This window comes from Pteropus alecto, unplaced genomic scaffold, assembly GCF_000325575.1.
Source record: "Pteropus alecto unplaced genomic scaffold, ASM32557v1 scaffold146, whole genome shotgun sequence".
Lineage (NCBI taxonomy): Eukaryota > Metazoa > Chordata > Mammalia > Chiroptera > Pteropodidae > Pteropus > Pteropus alecto.
The window spans coordinates 23,301,079-23,312,530 of record NW_006442107.1 but is presented as its reverse complement, the minus strand read 5'-3'; the positions used below and the strand labels follow the sequence as shown (position 1 = coordinate 23,312,530).

Here is an 11,452-nt window from a genome sequence, read left to right as displayed (position 1 = left end):
CCTGCTGCTGCCGCCGCCGCCGCTGCTGCTGCCGCTGCTGCTGCTGCTGCCCGCCGCGTGCGCGGCCGCTCGGGAACCCCCTGCAGCGGCCCGGCTCAGCCTGCACCCGCCCTACTTTAACCTGGCGGAGGCGGCGAGGATTTGGGCCACAGCCACCTGCGGCGAGCCGGGGCTCGGCAGCGCGCGACCCCGGCCAGAGCTCTACTGCAAGTTGGTAGGGGGGCCCACGGCCCCGGGCAGCGGCCGCACCATCCAGGTAAGGTCCCGGGAGAGCGCTAGGGGAGGCGGGGAACCGGGCGCGGGATCCCTCCCGGTGCGGGTCGGCCACCTGAGGAGAAGGGACTGGGCCCTTTCCTCGCGGGCGCTAGTACTTCAGGCTACCGGGAAGGCCTCCCCCCAACTCCCGCGAGGGCCGGCGACCCCGGGATATGGGCGCGGTGTCGCAGGAGTGATCTTGTGGGAGTACCGCCCTCGCCAACGCGCCGTCCGAGGCGGGGATGTGTAAAGCACGCTAGGTGAATGAAGGCTAAGGTCAGGTTTGGGCGAGCAGAGGAGAAAGTCCGAGCTGCGCTCTTGGGATGCAGGGAACTCCGGTCCCGTCCTGCGGTCCTTTACACAGGTAGCTCCCGGCCAGACACTGAGTCCCTCCAGGGCTTCACGGGCGCGCCCCCTTCCAAGCCTTTCATCTCCCCCACCTTATTCGGAGAAGTTGCTAGCAGTTAATTTCCGTGGTGTATTTCAGGTAAACTTTTGCGTCATATCAATAGTATCTCTTCGATGTCACTAAAAAGATGCACTTCATCCCACTGCATGAAGTGCCGCCATCCTGAGTCAATGGGGCAAATGAGACAGGGCGCTCAGAGTCCCTTAGAGATAGTCACCGAGAACACCAGGTGTAAATGATAAAGTCGCTGGCGCTTAGTTGGCCCGTGGAGGTTTGCCAGGTCTTTATACACCATCCTCACAACAGCTCTGGGAACTGGATCAGGTGAGTAGGATAAGATACGTGCCTATGTCAGAAAGTAGGGCAGCTGGATTTGAACCCAGTCCTTGATTCCAAAATCCGCTTTACGCTGACCCATAATTGCTCCCTCCGGCTACTGAGAAGTGTTGCTGAGAAATAGGAAAGTGTTGCCGGAAGAGGGAGTAATTTTGGCGCTTGGGTTACAAAAGGAAAGATAAATTGAGAGTCCAGGTCAGTGTTTTAGAAACTCTTTTGATTGTGCACTTGCATAAATAACAAGTTGAACATGCAGCGCCAATACATGTTTATTTATTTATAAATTATATGTATGTATTATTTTGTTAATATATTGTGTGTACTTAAAACATGCAAAAATAGAAATTTAGAAGAAAAATACTTTCAATTTTCTTCATTAAAAGCCCGAAATAATTTTGCTTTCTCTAAATATTTTATTTGTGATCTTGTATAACCATTTATAAATAAAAAAATATACAAATGTAATCATGTGTATTTTTGACAAATTTAATTTAGCACTCACAATTCAATTCAAACTTGTTATATATTAATACTTGGATTTAGTGCTTGTCATAGCTGAAAAGATACCTCAAAAATATGTAGATTTAGATGGAAGAGGAACAGCATTAGCTACTGAGCTCCAAAACCAGCTACCTAATCTGCGCAGTCCAGTGCAAAATAAAAATCTGGAGTCCCTTGTTTAAAAACTTTAAGAATTTCAAGACGGCAATAGCAGAGCATTAAACTAAGGGAGGAGCCTTTCTAAGTGACTGCACAGGCCTCATGCTATCTGAGTTCACTAAATCATGGTACTCATATTTCTGCCCCGTCCTTAAATTATTCTAAAAAATTTTTTAAAGTAGAAACTTGACCAGTAAATGTTTGCTTTCAAGTGGTATTCAGTCCTTTCTGGTAGGAAGGTGTTGTGTTTAAATGTTTTAAACTATAGATTTGAAACACACTGCAACTCTTCTTTTGGAAAATGTTATAAAGTTCTGGTTCCATGTTTTAAAAATGTGCAACTATGGGAACTTTTAGAGTAACACAGTTCCATATTTTTAGTAACAATGGATGAAACATATCCAAACAGCTATTTTTCAAAATGCTCTTTCCAAAGCATACACTTTTTTACCACAATATTTACTTTTTCACACATTGTGAAAAAGTAAAACACTTCTATTTTGATAGAACAGAGTAAGTACCTCTATTGTTTTGTACATACCCATCAGGTAGTATATTACTGGCAGCCGCTTGCCATCCCAGAAAAAACCAGCAAATTTGGAATGTTTGTGGGAAAAAAAAGTGTAACATCCTTAAATGTAAAAAAAAAAAAAAAAAAGGTCTTTAAGTACTTTACCATGAGATAACCAGGGAACTGGTGTTATCAAAAGAATTTCACAGTCACTCTCCATTTCAATACAAGGTTGTAACTATCCTATGTAGGAGACTAGAACCTCCATTGTCTACTTAACAAGGCACAAGTAAGCTTCAAAGTGGGTGATCAGATCATAGCCTGGTGGAATTTTTAGGACCATTGTGACTTTTGACCAGCTGACAGTGTGGACAGGGTGAAGGCCCCTATGCAACCTGTATATGAAATTTTAGTAAAACTGAATTTCTTCATGTTTAGGTAAAATAAGCATAAACAGAAGTTTTAATATTCCCTTCTTGCACCCCACTGGCATACTCAGCTTTGGACAGAACTGTTCTAATTATGGAGAAAGTAGATGAAAGAAGAAGAAACAATTCAAAGCAAATTTCAAATGTTTCCTCTATCTCAGTTTTGCCTAGGAATGGGGCAACCCTCATTTTCATCAACTGGTATTTTTATTGAGTGTTCATAGTTTTATGCCACTGTTTTGGAAGTCCAGAAAAATCATGTTTTCTGTTCTGATTCCAGAATAGGTCATTAAACCTGAGTTCACAGTCCTAGATAGAGTAGGAAGTGGTTTTTTGAGGTGACTCAGCAGGCTGTTTCTAGGCCAGGGTGTAGCCTGCAGAAAAAGAGTGCTATCTGGTATTAAGTCTTGTGCTTCCCTGAAAATAAGGGTGAACAAAAGCTCTGCTGCACAGTGCTTTCTGCTTTCATTGTTGAGTGCTTAGGAGGATGTACTCATTGCTGATATGAGAGGTTCTCACCTAATGAGAAGTGTGTTGGAGACCAGAAGGGGGAAGCCGAGTTCCAGAGGCTAGGCTGTTAGACACTTGGCGATAGCCCGGTGTTAGAAGCTTCTTGTATAGACCTGCCTTTCAGAGAAGTGAGGGATAGTGGGTGATGGGCGGGAGGAGGGAAGAGAGATTATGATTAATCAATTGGTTTTACCTGAGTGATGATCATCTTGAATCTGCTCATGTATAGCTCAAGATGGGAAACAGAAGAGTTAACTAAAATTGTTCTATTTCTTTGAACTTTCTAAAAATGTCTTTGGGGCTGGCCAGGGTTTAGAACTTCAGATCAGATTTTGCAAAATATGTAAAAACTAAATAAAAGTCATGTCTTAGAATAAAACCTGAGTTTATGGTCCTGATTCTATAATAACAATGCTGATATTTGAATGGTAGCATCTATCAACAGGCAGGTGTTTTAAAAGTCTGAATTTTGTTTGTTGTGTGAAAAATGTTCATTGCAGTTTCTCTGGACTTAAGATTTATTAAATAAGATTTTTATATACTTGTTACTGCTCAGACAGTAAGTTTTTGGTGTATGAGAGCTCTTTGATTCAGGAATACTGTCTGGTTCACAGCTGTATCCCCAGTGTTTAGCACAAAGCCTGGAACAATACAGGTGCTCAGAAAATATTGAATGAAAGGATGGTGGAGTGAAGATATCATTAAAGGCTGTAAAGAAGTTAATGTAAAGAGTAGACGAGAAAAATATGCAAATTAATTCTTTTCTGTTTAAAAGTAATTACAACTGAAATATGTCACACTTTGTGCTTTAATTTTAAATATTTGCTAACCTATGGAATCTAAAGACATTATTATTTACTGACACTGGATAGAGATGATGATAAAATGGAAGTCTGTGTCTGGAATATAACCATGTGTTTGGCTTAGCTTGGCATAAACACTATACTCAAAAGGAATGAAATGCACATATTTACCAAACATGATCTCAATTTTGCACATTAATATTCAATACATCTTTTATATTTTCCTTAATTACATTTTGATTTATGCATAGGAATGTGTATCTAATCTGAGTGATATTGATAGAGAAGCACACACATATGAGTTATGGCTAAGAGTGAGAGTGTTTGTCACAAAGCACCCTCAGTTGTGTGTGTTACTTGGACTAATGGCCATAAACAGGAAACTCAACTTTTCTAAGGTTCTGTTTATAGTACTATTGTGAAAGAGAATTATTTATTAACTTCAGCAAAGGCCTTTTCCTTCGTGAAATTGATACAAAAATCTTGAGCGAGGGTCGGGAAACCTATGATTTTACTATGTCCATTGATATATTTGTAACAATGATTGATAAGAATCATTTCGAGACTTCAGACAAATGACTACAATCACCAATTTAAGGATAAATGATCCTTTCTAAAAATGATTTTCCTAGTAGTTGTTCTGTGTTTGTGGACATTAACCAATGTTTAGTGTTGAAAGTTATGTACAAATCATTTGAAGAAGACAGACATAAATGTTTTTCTTTGGAGGGCCAGGTTCAATTACCAGCGGAAAAAACATGATTCCACAGGCTAGAATCTCAGCAATTTAAATTTGTTCCTCAGGAAATCACAGACTACTGGAGCTCAAGGCTCTTCAGAGTCACTGGCGAGTATTTGGAAGTGTGAATGTTCAGTCCTTGAATTGCAAGATTTTACTTCATGCTCTGAGTTACATGTACCACTGAGAGTGTGGATTATTCAATCTGAGAAAAAGAAATATACAGTCATAGGGAAAGGAGAGGACAAAATGTTATTAGCTCTTATAAGAAGTCTGTACCTAAACTATAATAGAAAGATAGCTGTGGGTTTTATATCTTTAGTGCAGATGTCAATGTGAAATCTACATGTTTTATTCACATCTTTTACCAATACTAGATTGAAGCATGTGAGTCATTTTATACAACTTTATTGAGGCATACTTTAAGTACTGTAACATGCATCCATTGCAAGTGTGAAGCCAATAATTTTTATTAAGTTTATAGAGTTGTGCAGCTATCCCTAGAATCTCATTTTAGAATATTTCTTTCAGCTCCCAATTTTCTCTTGTGCCTGTGCACTCAGTCTGCGCCTATCTCCACTAGGCTGATTTCTGTCTCTAAAGATTTTCCATATCTAGAAATTTCATAGAAATAAAACAAAGCAACGCATGTGGTCTTTTGTCTCTGACTTCTCTCATTTAGCATAATGATTCTGAGGTTCATTCATACTGTATTGTATGGGTTAGTGTTGCTTCCTATATATTTGAGACTCTTTTGTTTGGTGTAGGTATATTTAAATTGTTGTATCTTCTTGATGAATTGGCCCTTTTTTCAATGTGTAATGTTCATCTTTAGCTATTAGAACAATTTTTGACTTAAAGTCTATTTTGTCTGATATTAGCATAGCCACCCCAGTTCTCTTGGTTTCTGTTTGCATGGAATACCATTTTCTGTCCTTTCACTTACAGCTTATTTGTGTCTTCGGATCTAAAGTGAATCTCTTGCAGACATCATATATTTGGATCTCTCCACCCCTCTCCCCCAACCGTGTTCCAGTGCTTCAGGATAGAACCAACAGACTGGAAGCTGCTGGCACTGGAAGACATGACACTGAGGGGGCTGGAGCCCTTTCCCTTTGCCTTGGTACATTACGGGGACTGGGACCACACTCCCGATCCCTGCCAAGAAGAGGAGGGTTGTTTGTTTTCTTTTAATCCATTCTTCCAATCTCTGCCTTTTAATTGATAGTCTAATACATTTACATTTAAACTGATCACTGATAAGGAAGAACTTACTTTTGCCATTTTTGTTTGTTTTCTCTATGTCTTATATTTCTTTGCTTCCTCAATTTCTCCATTACTACCTTTTTTTGTTTAATTTTTTTTTTCCTAGTGTACCATTTTTATCTCCTTCTCATTTCTTTTTCTGTATATATTTTAGTTATTTTCTTAGTGGTTACTCTGGGGATTACAATTAACATCCTAAATGTATAACAATCCAGTTTGACAATCCAATTTAGCTTTGATGACATCTAAAACTCTGCTTCTCTACAGATCTGTCCCCCACTCTTTATGATATTATTGTCACAAATTATATCTTTACACAATGCTGCCTATAAACATAAATATATAATTATTGTTCTATGCATTTGTCTTTTAAATCACATTTTTATATTTATCTGTGTAGTTACCTGTACTGGTGTTCTTTATTTCTTTAGATGACTTTGAGTTAGTGTCTTTTCATTTTAGCCCAAATGATTCCCTCTAGCATTTCTTATAGGGTGGGTCTACTGGCAACAAACTTCTTCAGCTTTTGTTTATTTGAGAATGTCCTAATTTCTCCCTCATTTTTGAAGGATAATGTTACCACTTATAAAATTCTTGTCTGAAGATTCTTTCTTTCAGCACTTTAAACATGTCATTTCACTGCCTTCTGGCTTTGATGGTTTCCAATGAAAAACAGGCACTTAATCTTATTGGGAATCCCTTGTATGTAATGAATTGCTCTCTCTTGCTGTTACAAGATTTTCTCTTTGTCTTTGGACAGTTTGATTATAATATGTCTTAGTGTGGATCTCTTTGAGCTTATCCTACTTGGACTTTGATGAATTTCTTGGATGTGTAGATTCATATCTTTAATCAAATTTGGGAAGTTTCAATCATTATTTCCTCAGATATCCAGAAGCCTCTTTCGCTGTCTTCTCTCCTTCTGAGAATCCCATAACGTGTATGTTGGTTCATTTTATGCTGTCCTGCAGGTCTCTTGGCCTTTTTAAATTTTCGTCATTTTTTTTTTTTTTATCCTCAAGCTGAATAATTTCAATCGACTTATCTTCAAGTTTGTCAATTGTAGGTTGTTGTGAAAAGTTTATTCTGACAGTTTTTGCAAGATTAATTTTTGCTTCAGTGGAGAGACAGATCCTTAAAGCTCTTCCCTCCTCATATCATTTTTTGAATTCTTCCTTACTTTCTGGTACCACAGATGTTCCAGGTCACTAAAAATTTTTTTTCTCCAGCCTTGGAACCAACTATTTTTTCAAGGAGATTTTCTTTTTTTTCTTTTCAGTTAGGTGTAGTGTTGAAAACCAAGATCTGCTTATGAGGTGTGGTCATTTGTTACTGGCATATTATTGCTTCTAGACCCTTTCTGTGGATAGAGCTAGGAAATATTTGTATACCTACTAATTCCTATATGTACACACATCTACATTAGAAATACAGTTGATTTTTGCAAGTTGATCTTTTTATCATATGACCTTGCTGTAGTTTTTAGTAGACTCTTTAAAATTTTCTACATACAGAATTACGTGTTTTATTTACTTTTCTCCAATCTGTATGCATTTTATTTCTTTTTCTTTTAACTCATTCATTCATTGACAAATACTCATTCAGTGGCTCTTACATGCCAGGCACCATGCTAGATGCTGGGGATACAAAGATGATACAGACATAAACTTTCTGTAGATGATTAAATTTTTTTTATAGCCTAGTTTTCTTTAAAGACCAGAGAAACTCCTGTAAGGGAAAATATAATGTCACCTCATTGTACATATTATCAAACTACTCTCACTTAGAGAACTCTGGCTCTATAATCATATAGACCTGAGATTGAATTCTAACTCTATCAGCTCTCTGACATTGAAAATTTGCATAATCTTAGTTTCTTTATATATAAAACAGGATTAGTAATCTCACAGGTTTATTGGGAGGATGAAAATAACTTAGTATATTTCTTGGCAAATAGTTAGTGCTCAATGAATGTGATTTTTCATGGAGTGAAAAAATTTTTAAGTAAGGCTTCTAAAGTGGTAAGCTACAAAATTGATTTGTCAAAATAGTTATCTAAAATTTTTGAGTAGAAAATTATTTTAATAATGAGATGTACAATACATTATATACTGAATATATTTGGCATGCTAAAAATTCCACAGGCATTAAGACTTCTATAGCATTCTATAGAATAACAATGTTAAATTGTTTGGTACCATGTTAATAACTAGTTTAGATATTATATATTTATGTAGGGGCACACTTTTTTTATAAGCTAAAGTAATATTTTTGGGGAGGAGGTATTAACTTTTCAAGGTTAATTTTGGTAGTAATAATATATTCTTCCAGATCATAAATTTATATCTGGTTGAGATTCAGGCTTTCATGAAACCTGTCTTAACTCTTGCTCAACATTCTGGAATTATTTGCCTAGTGAGGGAAGGATTTATTAAGTGGTACCTCAGTGGTTTTAATCAATGAAATTGCCCATGATTATATTGTATATATGGGTTCCTGGCCAAGGAACAAGTAGGGGCTAAAATCCAACCTGGACAGGCTGTATTTATTCAGAAGCAGAGAAACTTTTTCTGCTTCAAAAAAAGAGAGCTATTTGGATGAGCTTGCAGGGCCTTTACGTGATGCCTCATGCCAAAGGGGAGAAACCTGCCCTGGGGAAAGCCAGCTCATTAAGTCCCATATGTCCTGCCGGTTTTTCAATGTCGTAAGCATATCATTTTTTCTTAGTGGTTTTCCTGTACTAGATGCTCAGAAAATACATTTGGAATTAATAAATAAATATTAGAGAGAAATGGGTTTTAATTAGATTATCTATACACATCCTACCTGTGAGAAGTGGGAAAAATAAGTGATTATCCATTACTTTCATGTCCCACCACATATTGCACGTACTGTGTATAGGAGTGATACCAAATACAGCGGGCAGAATGGTGAATAGGGGGAACAGCCTAGTAACCAAGGACTTGCTCCCCTGCCTAGTACAAGGTATTAATTTAACACACACATATAATGTTTACTGATGTTGGGCACTGTTCTAAAACACCTTACATATACTAACTTCTTAAATTCTCACAACAGTTTGTGAAGGAGGTACTCTTAGCATGCTCATTTTAAACATGAAGAAACTGAAGCACAGAGAGGCTAAGTGATTTGTTTAAGGTCACACAGCTAGGTTGTGGAAAAGCCAGGTATGCTCTTACCCATTGTGTTATCCTGCCACTGCCGTGCTAACTACTCCTCCCTCATAGTTCCAGCCAAACTTTGCATCATTTCTCTAATTCCATTCATCACCTTGGAGGAATTTATTTTCATGTCTGTATCCTTAGTAGATCATGTACTCTCTAAGGAGAGGGCCACATTTTTCCGCTCATGTCTGTCTCCCCTGTGGCACTCTATCGATACTTTCTGAAGAAATGTTGAAAGGGCAACACCATCATAGAATTTTCCTACCAGGTCAACATGTCGATAGAAGTGCTGTTTGATAAAAATACTTGAATTTCAACAACCTGCCTTTGGAAGACAGGTGTGCCCCTGATATATTGAATTTCAAAGTAGTGTCTGATGCAGTGGCTAAGACTAGTGACTAGGACTGGTCACCAGAAACTGGAAGAGGCAAGGAAAGATCCTTCCTCTGCAGTTTTCAGAGAGAGCATGGTCCTGCCAATACTTCAATTTTAGACTTCTTCTAGCTTTCAGAACTGTTGTTCTAAGCCACCCAGTTTGTGGCATTTTGTTTTGACAGCTCTAGGAGGCTGGTACTGTACAGTAACTGTCTTAGTCCATTTTGGCTACCATAACAAAATGCTATAGAATGGGTAGCTTATAAACAACAGAAATTTATTTCTCACAGTTCTGGAGACTGGGAAACCCAAGGTCAAGGTGTGGGCAAATTTTGTATCTGGTGAGGACCTACTTCTCGTTCATAGACTTTTGTCTTTTCGTTGTATTCTCACGTGGTGAGAGGATGAGACATCTCTCTGGGGTCTCTTTTATGAGGCACAAATTCCATTCATGTAGGTAGAGCCCTCATCCTGAAAGGAATTATTTAGGTTAGGTCTCAACATAGGAATTTCTATGTGTAAGGAGGAGAGACACAAATATTCTGTCCATAGCAGTAACTTTAGCTTTAAATCAGATAACCAGTCTTTCAGTCAGTTAGCAGTATTTATAAAGCATTCAGGGAGAGAGTGTTATCTGTGTGTGGGACAGTGGGAGGGTGAGGGCACTGCCTGGGCGGTTCTAGGATCTCTGCTTTTGAGACTTTGCAATCTGATAACTCAAAATATGATAACTGCAATCTGATAACAGAATGAGAAGAGCTCTTGTCCAAACAAATATTTAGTGATTGCCCACATTAAGAGTCATCCCTAAATATGAAGAATGTATCAGAGGAGCATAAAGTGAGAATCACCTAATGCGGGTTGGGTGGAGGGGGTTCAGGGATGATGGGTACCTGTGAGCCTTGGATCCCTTTTCTGCACAGAGCCCAGTGGTCAGATGATTCCTTCACTAGTGAAGATTTTGGGGCTGCATCAGGGGACCAACAGGGTGAGATAATGAAATGAAAGGCTTGATTCTCTGTTTTTTGGAATTGGCTCTGCAGAGACTAAATATTGCTGAGGATTTGGGTGCACAAAAGACATTGGTCACAAAGATTCTTTATAAGGTCGTTGCATAGTGATATGATGAGAACACAAAAATTTCAGACTTTCAGATTTTCCTATATGTCTCATCTGTCTCCAAGTAGCTTTCCTATTTCATTGTGATAGCTGATCACTTAATGTATCTTCAATGTGACATTGATTTTGAATGCTTTTAATGAACCAGAAAAATTAGCAGGAAATGCTAGAAGACCTCGTTGGGAAAATCTCTTAGCAAGGTTGCTATAAAGTAGTTGAGTGTTCTTTCTTTTGTTTTATTGTGTTATCTTTTAGATCAACTTAGTAGACTTTTAAGTAAAAATATAGCTATTGAAGTTACTCTTTCTAATGGAAATGCTAGGACCTGATAAAATCTTTGTTCCCTCTCTCTGAGCACCATGCTGGCTTTGAAATAACTAACTCTTTGCCCCCCTTACACACTTGGTGTTATGTGCAGACCCATTTTTCTTTGATTTCTTACTTGCCTTGGTTTTGAGGTATTGTTTTTCTCTATTACACATAGCAACTGTCACTATAACTTAGGAAGATTGTAGCAGAAACAAATCACAGTAGAACTGCTTGATTAACCATAAGGAAGATGAGGTCAAGGACCTTTAGAATCATCACCAAAATGTTTGTAACCAATGGTCCTTCATATTCACTAAAGATAAAATAAAAAGGGTGATACAATGTTGCAGCACAAAGGATTGATTTGAGGTCACCTATGGAGAAGGACTGCCTGTGCAAATTCTGCTGCACCACTGAAGTGATTTTTAAAGAGGTGGGTAAAGAGTCCACCTCTAGGTCAAAATGCTACGTGTGATCTTTTAGGCCCAACCATAGGCAGTTACAAGGCACTGACTGGCAGGCTTCCTGGGGGAAGCTACCTTCCCTA

The 11,452-nt window shown here is 38.4% G+C and overlaps 1 protein-coding gene and 1 non-coding gene across 2 annotated transcripts in view; one reads left to right on the top strand and one right to left on the bottom strand.

Moving 5' to 3' along the window:
• Position 1: 1 nt before the first annotated feature.
• Positions 2 to 11,452, top strand: part of LOC107196266 (laminin subunit alpha-3-like) — a gene marked incomplete at its 5' end in the record, with an annotated part of 108,991 nt that continues 97,540 nt past the window's right edge. Inside the window, one exon of the mRNA XM_025038548.1 lies at positions 2 to 256. Coding sequence (XP_024894316.1) covers positions 2 to 256 — 255 coding nt within the window. The remainder of the gene's footprint in view (positions 257 to 11,452) is intronic.
• LOC112469496 lies at positions 5,677 to 5,826 on the bottom strand. Its single transcript, XR_003042636.1, has one exon. It is a non-coding gene; the product is annotated as a small nucleolar RNA SNORA57 (small nucleolar RNA).